The 13,654-nt window shown below is 38.4% G+C and overlaps 1 protein-coding gene across 1 annotated transcript in view; it reads right to left on the bottom strand.

The window, feature by feature from the left end:
* blo (bloated) overlaps positions 1–13,437 on the bottom strand; it is a 116,916-nt gene extending 103,479 nt beyond the window's left edge. Inside the window, 2 exon segments of the mRNA XM_085482622.1 lie at positions 2–1,280; positions 13,099–13,437. Coding sequence (XP_085338748.1) covers positions 2–1,280; positions 13,099–13,261 — 1,442 coding nt within the window. The 5' untranslated portion in view covers positions 13,262–13,437.
* Positions 13,438–13,654: the final 217 nt, after the last annotated feature.

The following is a 13,654-nucleotide window of genomic DNA, read 5'->3' as shown; positions in this document are numbered from 1 at the left end:
TTTCCGTTCCTCCTCGTACCTCGACTTGAAGCTGTTGATCTCGTTGTTGCGACGCAGATCGCTGCTGTACGAATACTCGGCTCTGCGGTACTCCTTCTCCGCCGGACTGTTCTCCCGGGAGGAGTCCTTCCTGTCGAGACCGAGGCCCTCGTCGCTGTCGGAGTGGCTCCGCTGAGCCTTCTTCTTGTCCGGCTGCACCTGCGCGTAGATGACGTTGGTTTGCGCCGGCGGTGGAGGACTGCAAGAATCGTTCGGTCTCGTGTAGGAGAACGGCCGGTTGTTGTTGTGGCCGAATCCCGGCGACGGTGACACCATCGTTCTCGGCAGCTGCGGCGGCGGCGAACGATCGTTGGACAGTCGGTGGATCATCTTGTGAATGGTGGACTCCTGCTGTTGCTGAAGATCGTAGCGGCTGCTATGTAGCATACTATCTACGCCCGCTTGATCGACCTCGTCTTTCCCGCGCTCGGGTTCCTTCAGAGGTGAAGGAGTACGGCTGGTCCTCGCGGTTTCCTTTCTCTCTTCTTCTCCGTCGTCTCTGCCCTCGACGATTATACGATGCTCGATCACCTTGGCTTCTCGGCTGGGCGATCTGTTATCAGTCGGCTCGATCGTCAGACTCGTTCGTTCTTCCTTCTTGGATTTCGTCGGCTGATTATTGTTCTCGCGCTCCGAGATGCCGAAGTGAAACGGATGCTGGTCCACGTACTGCGGCGACGTCTCGATTATCGGCGACAGCTGCTGCTTCTTCGCTCGCTGACTGACGGTGCTGAGGTGCGAGCCCTCGCTCTCGCTGCCGCTGCGCTTCGGACGAGGCCAGGTGCCGGCGTCACTCGCGCTTCGGTCAACCGGTTGTCGCCGCCTTTCCAACTTGGGCGAGAAGAAGCGCGCGAGCGGACTCTTCAGCTTCCTCGCGCCGGCATCGCTCGCGCTTCTCCCCAGCAGCGGCTTCTTCTTGGCCCGCGGGGTGCCGAGATCCGCGGTCGTAGAGCTGCCGCCGATCTCGTCGCTGCCGCGGCGAGACCTCACATCGATCGGCAGCTCCGGACGTTTCTTGTTGTTGCGGCGCGCCGGTAGGGTGCTGAAGCGACCGAGCAGATTGCGTCGGTTGTCGCGGGCCACGCACTGAAGGCTGCCCGCTTGCTGCAGGACCAGGGCCGCTTCCTGTGCGAGGTCCTCCTTGCTCCTGGCGGCGATGCTCTCCTTGCGAACCGGAGTGGCGATCAACCTACCTTCTCCATCGTTCACGAGAGCCGCGGTTACGCGCGGTGCACCACGTCCTGAAACACGAATCGTGCACGCGACTCTTTAATCGCGTCTAATGTATTTACGAACGATATTATGCAGTCGCGAGTATATAAGCCGTTTTGGGTATTTTTTTCGAAGCTGGATTTGGAAAAATTCTATTTTAAGCTATTTTTAATTTATTTAAACATTTTATTTAGTGGATTTTTTTTTGTATAACACGATTCATTCTTTTGTATTTAAAGTGAAGAATTAAAAATGATAAAAAAAAAGAAATATGTGTCTGTAAAATAAAAAAAAACTAGTGTTAAAATAATTTCTTATAAATTAAAGTGTCAACGTGACATCGACTTGAATTTTCGATTCGCGTCAAGATAATCAAATAAAATTCGATAATATTCTTTTTACCTACCCGTTTCTTGAATAGAAAATAAATCGCTGTCTTGAATATCTATAAGCTTTCGTAAACTTTGATATCATTAAGATCATTGATTAACATGAGAGATAGCATAAATAACGAGATAACGAATAATATAAATTGATAATTTCACAATATGTTGCCTAATAAATAATTGAAAATAATAATGTTAAAAAGGTCGTTTATCAAAATGAATATTTTTGTTCTAAACAGTTTTCGATTCTACATATATATATGGAAATTGGGTGTAGAATTTCTCAATTTTAAATAAAAGAGATGTGTTTGCTGTCAGTTCGATAGTTGGCAAATTCGATAAGTTAATAAATTACTTTGCGATGCTCAGCTGCGTTATTGGGCTTGTAAATCAATGATTTATGTTAAGCGAACGAGCACATGATCGTTAGATGTTAATCGAGTTTAATTAAGCGTCCGGTAGAAGCGGCTGGTTCACGTTAAAAGCTAGAATCCGACGCGTAAGAAATTGCCGTTTTTCCGCTTTCAATGCTACTTCGGCTCGGAATCGGGACCGCCATTAATTCGCCACGTCGTCCGATCCGCGATCGATATAATGTTTGTAATTAACACTGTCATATTTATAAATGGGTCGCTTAATCAACAGCTCGTTAACGGCTGTGTCGGCTCCTTCGAGATTGGTGCGTACTCATTCATAAGATAACTAAAATTTCTCCTTTTTCCTTTTTAAATCGTGGATAAGGTAGAGAGAGAGAAAGGACCTATAATAATGACAGCTGAACAAGATTAGATGCTGTTTCAAATTAAAAGAAAGTATAGCGTACACTGAAAAAAAAATACATTGAATTCGACAAAGTATTTATTTCAATACTGTCAAATAAATCATTTATTTGGAACTTTTATTATCGATGTGATGTGGAAAGTATTTATTTGATATAAGAAAATTCTTTTCGAAATAAATAAATATTTATGTTTCAAATAAATAATTTATTAGGCAGTATATATTGAAATAAATATTTATTGATTTAATAATTTTCTTTTAGTGTACGTATAGTAATAAATAATTCTCGACAACGAAAAAATCAAGTAAAAAAAAATCTCTTTAAGTTACTGTAGCTTAAAGTTTAATTTTTTTCATGAAAAGGAAAATGCGCATTCTTCTTTGTATTTAAAAATTTCACAAGTTATATGGATATGTATTTCTCGCTTTTAAATCCTTCAGAACTCTAACATTAAATATTCTGACGAAATATATGAAAACCTCTTCACATTCCCATGTGCATTTAATTTAATTAAAAATTAAAATATCTTTTCATCACGAGTTACACACTTTTGAAAGCAAATTCATCGCTTTATATTCCTTGATACAACACTTTCCGACATTAATTAAGTCTCCCACGAAATTTTCACTACAGATAAAATCAGCCTACACACGCAGACCTGCGATTTGCTCGATCTATCATTTTTATTCGCGCGGACGGTTTATCTTACATAAGGAGAAAGCATCGCGACCGTGGACGTCTTCCCACGTCTCGGATGAGCTCGGATCTCATCATGCCTTACGTGGTAGACGCTAATCGACGTTAGACGAAAATTGATTCATTATCGATCTTGTCGCGTGCATCGTCATTCTTGTCGTCGTCGTCGTCGTTGCATAAAATGCGTTAATTCCTTCGGTCGCGAATACATTCAACAACTTACTCCGCTGCCTACGTTTATGCTATTTTCGCGTTTAGCACATTCGCATCGAATAACGAAGTCCACAATGTGTATGTACATAGTAACAAGTTGAAAGAATGAAAAAGCAGATAGTTCTTTTGCGATGTAAAATAATAATAATAAAAAGAAAAGTATCAATGACAGTCTAGATGCAGTTGTAGGTGCGTATTAATTTCAATCCATCTTGAATTTTTTAATGACTAAAAAAGAAAGTAAATCCAGAATAAATTAAAATATTTGGTTGGGTTTTTTTTTTATGTTTAGAGTTATTTGCAGATATTATATATGTATCTACAAATGCATCTTCGTCCTCTTATCGATTTCTTTTTCTTCTGCTTTGTGAAGAGAGTACACTATTTCCAGAAAGTTGCGTCTCTCTTTCTCTTTCTTTCTCTCTCTCTCTCTCTCTCTCTCCCTCGTGAGAATTTGTCACTAATCATTATTTAAAACGCCGCCACACGAAAGTGCTTTTACGACCCGTATGGTCGCTCGGTTTCCACAAACACGCAATTAACAGCCTCTCGCGAAGCTTTGTCTCCTAAAGGCTTGTCCTGTCTAACGGGCTTCTTAGCGCTTAGCTAAGTTATACTGCTTTCGGGGAAACATCGTCTCGAGGAAAGAAAGGAGACAGGCTTAGAACGCGATTTCCTCGCGACCGGTCGAACGTGTCCACTGAACTTTATACATACTCTCGTGTTCTCTCGTATAAAAAAGGTGAGAAGAGGAAGAGGGAAAGAGAATGTTCTAAGAAGTAGCAGTGTCTTTTAAGCATACACGTATGTATGAAAACTTTGTACAAGCTCTGTCGAAAATTTAGTATTCATTATAACTAAGGATATTATCCTCCGTAAAGAGAACTTTCTTACTAGAATGTATATATTGAAGGAGACAACACTAGAAGGAGCTATTTTCCCTCAGCTGACATTTTGAACGCCGGAGCTTGTTACAGCACGTATAGAGCTCACTGGTCTCTCTCTTCTGCACTACTGCGCGTTGTAAATCGTAAACTAAGACGACAAACTTTGCGTCGTTTACGAGATTCAGTGGCGCGAACCCCGTGCGACTGTCTCGTGCGGGAATGTAATCTTCTGAGATATCGTTGGATTTAATTGCGCGCAGCAAAACGGGCGAAGGACGCACTTCGCGTTTCCACTTCGCGGGCTTCCGTCGTGTAGCATCGTGTTATGTTCTCGGATCGAGATTAATAAGGCGTATAGCTCACGCTAATACCGCGGAATGCGGGTTAAAACGAGCGGAAGAACGCGATGATTATCCGATTCTCGAGCGAGATCTCGGTTCGATCCTTTCCTGAGGATTAAACACTGTTCGGATGTATGCGGCAGAAATATTTCGCGAACGATTTTAGCGCGAAGAAAGGCTGAGATAAATAGAGGGAGAGAGAAAGAGAGAGAGAGAAGAAAGTGCATTAAAATGTGATGCAGATAATTGCTCAGTGGCTTTAAAATTTTTCTTTTTCCCTTGTTATATTTAATGACTTCATCCTTTTCCTTTCTTAATGCGAGCCTAACTTTATAATTAATTTATAAATTATGTACTATAAAGTTTAAACATCCAATCTAAAAAATATGTCAGGAAGAAATATAAAAAAAAATATATTTCTATGAAATTTGAATTGCGAATAAGAGTGAAGTAAAGTGTTCGTTATGGATTTGCAATTTTTCCATGAGAAATAAATGCGCTGAAAAAATATGAAAACCACTTCGAATGAAACCAAGCACTGATATATGGGCACATCTTCATGATTATACCCAAATGCTTTCAATTACGGACTTGTAAATTTGCCGTAATATCAGCTTATTATTTACCGGTTCAACAGATTGTTTATGTTTCCTCCTATGGTTATCCCGTGGGATGTGTTACCGTTCACAACACTCACTCAGCGTTGCTAATGTCATTTAATGCAATACCACGAGCGACCGTTAACGAGATGTAATCATTGTGCTCGACTGACCGATTGATATTCAGGGGCATCGTAAAGTTGATTTAATTATCACGACATTAGCGCGAAGATCTTGCACTAGGGGCGCGTTACATGTACGTTCGATGAATTCATGATGGAGAACGCGCGTTATCCTGTATGAGACATGTCATTACGGTATCGCGTTGTTAGCCATCGTTCAAGTTCCCGTCACGAGTTGCAGGACATTCTGATCGTCGGATCATCTAATCGGAGCAACTTGGTTTGTTGGTTTTTCAAATTGTCGAGATTATGATAAGTTCTTCAAGTTTTTCAAACCTTGAAAATTCTTCGCAATTGTCAGTCCTTTTTCTTAATTCTCAGAATTGTGAAGCCTTAAATCGTGTAAAATTTCAAACTTTTAATTTTTTTTTAAATGAGATCTTTTGAATTTTCTAAGATTCTTAGATAATTAAATTTTCAGATTTTATAAGATCTTGAGATTTTTCGCTAGGTCCTAATTTTTTAAATAATTAGACATATTGATTCTCAAAAATCTTTAGAATTTGAAATTTTTAGATTCAATACACGAGTTACCACATATACTTTCAAAATAATTTCATGCTTTTGTGAATTAATATATTCAATGAGTATTTTAATTAATTTTTCCTCGATAGTTATATATTCTGGTGCAAATTAAAGCGTAAATAGTTTATATGTTAATTACGTCTTTCAATTTCTCAGGAAAAGAAAAGCTACATTCGAGAAAGTTTCGTTTGGCACTTTTCCTATCTGAATGAAAGTACATTATTCATGCCGTCAATGTGAATGTTTTCCACTGAAAGAAATTCATCCACGGTATGTGTTGAAACGGGCCACCGCAGTCGATTCTCTTGATTATGCTTGACATTCTCACGAATTGTTATCTTTTAAAGGCGTGCACTGTCGCCATTCTCTCGACTACATTCTGAGAACGTTGTACAATGAATATAAAATAATCATATTTGTGCAAATTGATATAAGCAGAATCAAATATACATACATAATATATAATATATTATGAAAAGTGTATCACACGCAAGTTATTTTTAAAAAACCTTTACAATATATAATTAAATAACTCTCTAAAGATTCGAATGCTTAACAGTAGATTTTTTGTTGTCTCGCTTGTTTTAATATTACTGGCGAAAGTAGGATGTAAAATATGTGAAAACGACGTGTTAAAGGCTTGTTTACTGTTATATTGTTGTAATATTAAAATTTTCTTCAGATTATCAAAGTAAAAATACTCTTAATATGGGAAAAAAATTAATGGATGATTTCTCTCGCGATGTACTGTCTCGTTTTTGCTGCGCTTTCAGTTGCGATGCATATACGTGGCTTAGAATTCCGGAAATGATGAATCTAATTTACGTGCCAGCTTAACCCGATTAATCGCGAGCATGAGTTATGACGATTATATTTCTATAGATTCCGCATTCCGGATTTCACGAAAATACCACATATATATTTCATTAACAGAATATAATAGTAGAGAGATCTGTAGATCATATAAATATAAAATAATATAAAGTTTTTCAATTTTACGGCAATTATCATATGTGGAAAGATGCATAAATAAATAAATCTAAAAGAAATATTAAAAAATTAAATATTATAGAAATATATTCTTCGACTGAAAAATGCGCAATATATTATTCAATCACGTCACTCTATGATTTGATCTGTTATTTAGTCGAATGGAATGCAGGTTACTATTTCGCGAATCCATTGCTCTCGAATGACGTACGGTAAAGATACCGGGTGAAAGAATTGCCGGAAGTGCAAATCTCGCTTGCACGGGGGTCAAAGTTCGCGCGGATCGCGCTGACCTACTGCTTCGAGGGCCGTAAACACTTCGTGCAACAGTTCGTATCGGTCAGTTCTCGTCGCGTGAATCGATACGAGACTTGGGAGCCTCGAGCTGCAACGGAACTACAAAGGCGCAACGACGGAGAAATCAAGTCGTTGCACTTTCTTGAAATATCTTCGTTTCGATTTTTTCCACAGTCGTGAGTTTCCTCGTTAGCGGGCACCCTTCGTCAGAATGGCCGTAAAATTTTACCGTTGCCGCAACATCTTCGTTACCTCGCATTATTTCCTATTAATTCTACACTTTACATTATCTTTCGCGTATTATATCCTCATCCTTTGAGTTTTATCGGGGAAGAAGTTTGTGCACAAGCGAAAGCTAATTTCCGAAGATTGATTACCGGCGACGAACGCGAAACACCTGAGCGAGTAAAGCATCTGGGAAAGCACGTAGCGTTGACACTGATGAATGATTTTAGCGCATGATGTCATAATTGCGAGAGGAATGTTTTCTCCGTCGTAATACACTGACGACTAGTCGCGATCAACGTGTCTTCCGCGAATCGCGGATCTTGCTAAGCTAGAGGAACTATGAGAAAATCTCGTTACGAGCCTGCTCGAATCCTCGTGGAATTTCTTCAACTTGTTCTGAATCCTCGTGACTTTTAATTCGTTCCAGCGAGCCAAAAAAGTCCGCGCAGAAAATCTCTTTGCCGATGGAATTTCACTGGAAAATTCACGGTGGAATTTTGTCGAGTCGCGAGTAAATTGCGTCAAGTGCATTGGACTGCGCTAATTTGTATTCTCATAATATGTACGTGTTTCACCTCTGTAACCTCTCATCCTTGCTACACGTTGCCCTCAACCTCTCCCTACTTCCACTAAACACGCGTTTCGCAAAAGTGATGTCAGAACGACCTCCACGTTCTCAACTTTACCGGTCCATCCGATATCCCGGCACTTCCTCGTTTCTGCAGGTTGTTCGCAACCTTGAGATACTCGGCACGCAACCGACGAAGACAAGGATTTGAGTGCAATATAAATTGAAATGTCACGAAAAATATGAAACAGAAATTATAAAAAGCACAAGGAGAAAAAAATCAACACATTAAATAAATTAATTGCAATTTAAATGCAAATTAAATGCAATTTGAAGAAAAAAAATTATATAATAATTATAATAAATGTCATATATATTAATTATATTATTTAAAAATAAGAGAACTTTCTAACTATGACAGGTACGTCGGAAAGAGCAGAGATAAATCATCGGGGGATAAAGATTAATATGCGCTGCAAGTCCTTAATTCGTCGGTATTCATGCCTAGGACTGTTAATTCGCAATTGATCGTGATGGTATTTCTCTGGCAAGAAAGACGATTAACGCGATCGTACGGCATTAATGACAGCGGTTTACACGCGAGGTATCCGATACGTGATCTCTTGACTCACTGCTTCGGGTATCTACTTCCTTACATCTGCTGCCTGCGTCTCGTGCGATCTCTGACGATCTACCGCGTTATCATTAAATTCGCGTCGTTGTTCCCCGACAATCTCCGCGCGATGAAAGATAATACCGAGTTTAATATCAGATTTAACGATTCGAAATTAAATGAGACGCGCGAAATTCCCTGACTTTTTTGAGTATTATTTTTTTCCAAATATATAATTTGCGTATATCTATATGATAAATCAATTCAATGTTAAATTAAAACAAAAATTTTAATCAATTATACAATCTGCATTATGTACGATAGTCGAAACGAACATGTAACCTATAAACTTTAATCATCTTTTTTTATTTATATTAATATCAAATTTTTTAGTTTTGTCTCTATCAAACACATTGAAATAAAATAACACGACGATGAAAATATAAATTAACGAATCGATTTTTAACAACACAGAAAATTAGCGTGCTGGGAGTCACGGAAAAGTTTATATTCATTTCATAAAAAATTTCAAATTAGCGAGACAAATGTATAGAATAATTCGAAAAAATCCAGATAAATAGTAAATTTTCCCTGACTTTTTTTCTCTGACAATTCCAGATATTTATAAAATTCCCTGACCGCCAGACACCCTGTAAATTTCTTATGCAGCGATAGAGCTACTTTTTCCACAATCCGCGTTATATCTCCGGGCGATTTCCGTGCGACGTCCATTAGTGATCTAACGAAGATCGCAGCGCGAAGCGTATTACACCTCGTTACACAGACACACACACACACACACGTATGCAGCGATGGAGCGGGCGGGTTAAGACTCTGCGAGCACGCGACGATCCAGGAAACGCCAACAGGCGGGATAATGCGGACGACACAAGGGGCCCTTAACAAGCTTGGACGAGAGGCACATGCGCGAACGCAACGTTGCACCCAACTAGGCTGACTTCTCGAGACCGCCCGCATTGAAGGGAAACGAAGAGAGGGAAAAATGAAGAAAAAGGGGTACGAGGGAGGATAAGAAACACACACTTCACACCGGTGTAATAAGAAATGCGGTACGATCTCTAATGCGCCGATTTGGGCCGCGACTTTTTATCGCAGAGTGCAAAGTCTCCCCTTCATTTTAGACTATCATTTCCGAGCGACAGATCACTTTTGATTAATAAAAAATTGTTGTGGCATCAACGAATTTATATACGTGTTTTATCTTTTACTAATTTTATTATTTAATTTCAAAGTATATAATGCTAGAATATAATTTTTAAGAAGACAGGTAATAGGAAATAGAACTTTATGAAGAATAAGTTCTATTAAAGTTCGATATATTAATTGAAAATATTTAATTTCAAAGTATATAATGCTAGAATATCATTTTTAAGAAGATAGGTAATAGGAAATAGAACTTTATGAAGAATAAGTTCTGTTAAAGTTCGATATATTAATTGAAAATATTTAAAACATTTTTTTAAGAACAAAGATAACCCTCGATTCACAGTCGCTGTTACGGATCAGTGATAGTATCACTGAATTAAGCAGACACGACGATAAAGACCCCCGAATTTTATTATGCTCTCTCGGCTAGAATTGATTGTGATTTCGCGATAATCCATTGTATGTAGATTTTGTTAAAATAGTATATTATAATAATTATTTGATAATTTACAAATTTTATTTATATTTTTTAAATGCAAAAAACTTCGTAAAATAAAAATCATGCATAAAATTAAATTTTGACATTTTATCTGCGAAACAGTACGCGTATCAATTTTTTCGCCAATATTACGCACGTGTTCCAAGATATCTCGAAATTAATATACAGATCGTATGTATAATTATGTACAGAGCTCGGCTCAGCTGATGCCAACTGTAAAATATATTGCCGTTTATAAATTGAAATAAAACTCCAGAATCCTAAGATAATTACCTCGATTTGGTAGACATTAATTTTACCTGCGCCGGTATAATTCGAGCTGTCAAAACAAGTAAGAGATGTTGAGAATGCGAATGAATTCCGATCGCCGTGTGTTGGCGATACATATATATATATATATACGGAAAGCGGAAACGCTCGTAACTTGCGACGGTTCGTTGCGTTTAGCTTTATCTGCCGTGCTTATCCCGTACTTCGCTGCGGTTCGTAGTGTGTGGCATATTAAGTTGCTTTCCTGAAACTGCGTATAAACAAGATAGAAGTGCGATCCTCCGTATACCGCTTTTAGTGTATCTACGTGACCTAGCATAATATAATGACCGCGTGCACGGACCTGGCAACCTGAAGATTTATAATAGATCAATTGCACAATATTTACTAGTATATCTTCTTTTTAAAGCTCCTCAAGTCTAATTAATTAAGTCCAACATTGCAAAAATAGATGGACACTGAAATGTGATTTTTCAATGAATTTTGTTTTCCATTTAATTTTTAATCAGCGATGTATATTGAATTTTCGAGAATGTTAAATAATGAACAGCAAAAGTTAACGTATGCTAAAATGTATACAATCTTATTAGTGACTCCAGCAAATTATAATACGTCTTTTTATACATATATTTTGCGCTTAAAGTGTGTTAAGAATTTAGCAAAAATTTTGGGGAACTTAGCGCTTACTTCGCGAGGCGTAAGGAATGGGGGAGATAATTAATACGATTAATAATTAGCTAGTAATATAGGAGGAATGATTGAGTCCTTGCGCACACACCAATACCATTACAATCCCACATATTGCATTAAGAGAACTGCGAGAGACAGAGAAGGCGCGCGTCCTTCAATGAAATCGTCTGCCCTCGAACTCAAGATGGCGACAATCTCGGTGACCTCGACGGTGTCAAGGTCATTGAGACCGCTGCCATCCTCTCCGGAGAGAAGAGAGAGTCGTCGTTAAGATTATTGTTACGCGATGGCCGATATAAAATTAGCTACAATTAAATAGGGTCGGTATATTAGATAACACGCAAGAGAAAACTGATCGATCGCATAGCGTTTACGATTATTTCGTGCCGTTAGTCCGCGGTAGGCTCTGCTGATAAAGTATGTTAAACATTGATATATCGAGGGAATTGCACAAGTTAGACACACAAGTTAGGCGAATTATTTTCATAGCTCGTAGGGCTATGGCACTGCTTGACGTCTCGGTCGCGCGATTAACTCCTACTCGAGAAATCCGAGAATCTTTCCTCACATTTGCATATAAACGTCATGCTGACGTAACAGAGAGACATAAAGTTTGTTAAACGTATATTTCCGATAAAGAACTCTTCTTTGATTTCTTGTAGCTACTATCGATTTTCGTATGTATTATTGCACGATTCTTCTCGTATTTATCAAAGATTTAAGGATGCAGGATTTATTTATTGCAAGTACAAATTTTTGCATAAGTACACATTCATAAAAACTCTTTAGGCTTGAGACGTTTAATAAAATAAATTATTTTTACTTAGTACGTTAATAAAAAATTCCAATACAAAATTGATATAAATTGTGAATATTAATGCGACCTAGAATATTATGAAACAAATCCGGGCAAATCGAAAGAAATTCAAACATAAACGGTTTTAATTAAACATGTTAATAACTCAGAAATCTCTCGCGTCGCGCATTCCTATCTTGATGAAATTAAATATGATCTTTGTTTCGGTAGAATTTCGCACGACCGCGCCGCATAATTTTCCGTGTCGGAGCTGCTTCTTGGAAACGACGTCGAGAGACGAGATCTCTGTGAGAGCGAGACAAGAATCGCGTCGCGAATAATTTCCACAATCTAGGATCGCTCTCTACGGTTGGCCCGTACCTTTTTTTTTTTTTTTTTTCAAACATAAGACATCGCGAAGCGAAATCTCCCCTGTCGTTCTTTCTCTCTGAACTGATGTCGCGCGTGTCCTTTGATAATGTATAAAATTCTGACCGCGTCTGGTGCGCGAAATCGTAACGAAAGATCGTCCTTGCGAACACGTCGTCTTCGCATTTATCAGATTTGAATTCGGCAAACGGTACCTGGCCCTCACACGCGCGTATATACTGTTAGACGAAACCTGAAGGGTTGGCTCTAACGGAAGATCGACAAATAAGAATACTATAGATTACCTTTAAAAATAAAATTTATACATGAATTTATACAAAAATGATAATATAATTTGTAACAGATCTTTAAAAAATTTTAATCTACAAATAAAAAGGCAATAAGAGCTAATTAAGTTCTATACTAGAATTATATTTGTGAAAAGATTTATAACATAAATTATTAAATATTATACAGAAGTAAATTCGTTTTACTTCTGTATAATATTTAATAATTATGTTATAAATCTTTTCACAAATATAATTCTAGTATAGAACTTAATTAACTCTTATTGCCTTTTTATTTGTAGATTAAAAATGATAATATATAAATACACACGAGAGAAATAAATATTAATACGAATTTTCGGGGCCGAAAAATCAAGCAGCGCCATTTCTCTCGATCTCTCTCGCTCTATATGCAGGATATACGTCGGTATAATTTGTATGGTGTGATATTGCCTGGACTCACCGATCCTCTTCACGTGGACGTCTCGATTGAAGGAGACGCTCCTCTCGGCGGGCTTCCACCCGGAAACGGAAGCCCCGGACCCAACAGGGGGTAGCAAATGCGTGCCGGGAGGGTTGCAGCCTTCTGCCCCTCTCAACGACTCCGAACGTTGTATCGTAAGCATCTTGCCTTTTCGCTTTTTCGCCCGATCATGCCACGCGACCACTAGGCTAGGAACGCGTTTCCCGTTCGTTTCTCCCTCGTGCTTACACTTTTACCAACCCACCCCCGAAACTTACTTTCGCCCTTATCTCCCTTCACATCCGTAGATCTGATCACCGACCTGCAAGCCAAGCAAAGCTGCGCTCTTAAAGTTTCGTCGCGTCTTTCGCGCCAAAAAGAATAATCAAATTAACAGGGGATATAATTTGTAACAGCTCTTTAAAAATTAATATACATATAAAAGGCAATAAGAGCTAATTAAGTTCTGTTATTAATATTTATTTGTGGAAAAAAAATATTTTGATATAAAATATTAGACAAAAAAGTTCGAACGTTTCGGTTGTATTTTTCAACC

The sequence above is a fragment of the Nylanderia fulva genome, unplaced genomic scaffold, assembly GCF_048542155.1.
Source record: "Nylanderia fulva isolate GAGA-0341 unplaced genomic scaffold, ASM4854215v1 Scaffold21, whole genome shotgun sequence".
In the NCBI taxonomy this organism is placed as follows: domain Eukaryota; kingdom Metazoa; phylum Arthropoda; class Insecta; order Hymenoptera; family Formicidae; genus Nylanderia; species Nylanderia fulva.
The sequence above is the reverse complement of the archived record's forward strand: the minus strand, read 5'-3'. Positions and strand labels throughout refer to the sequence as shown.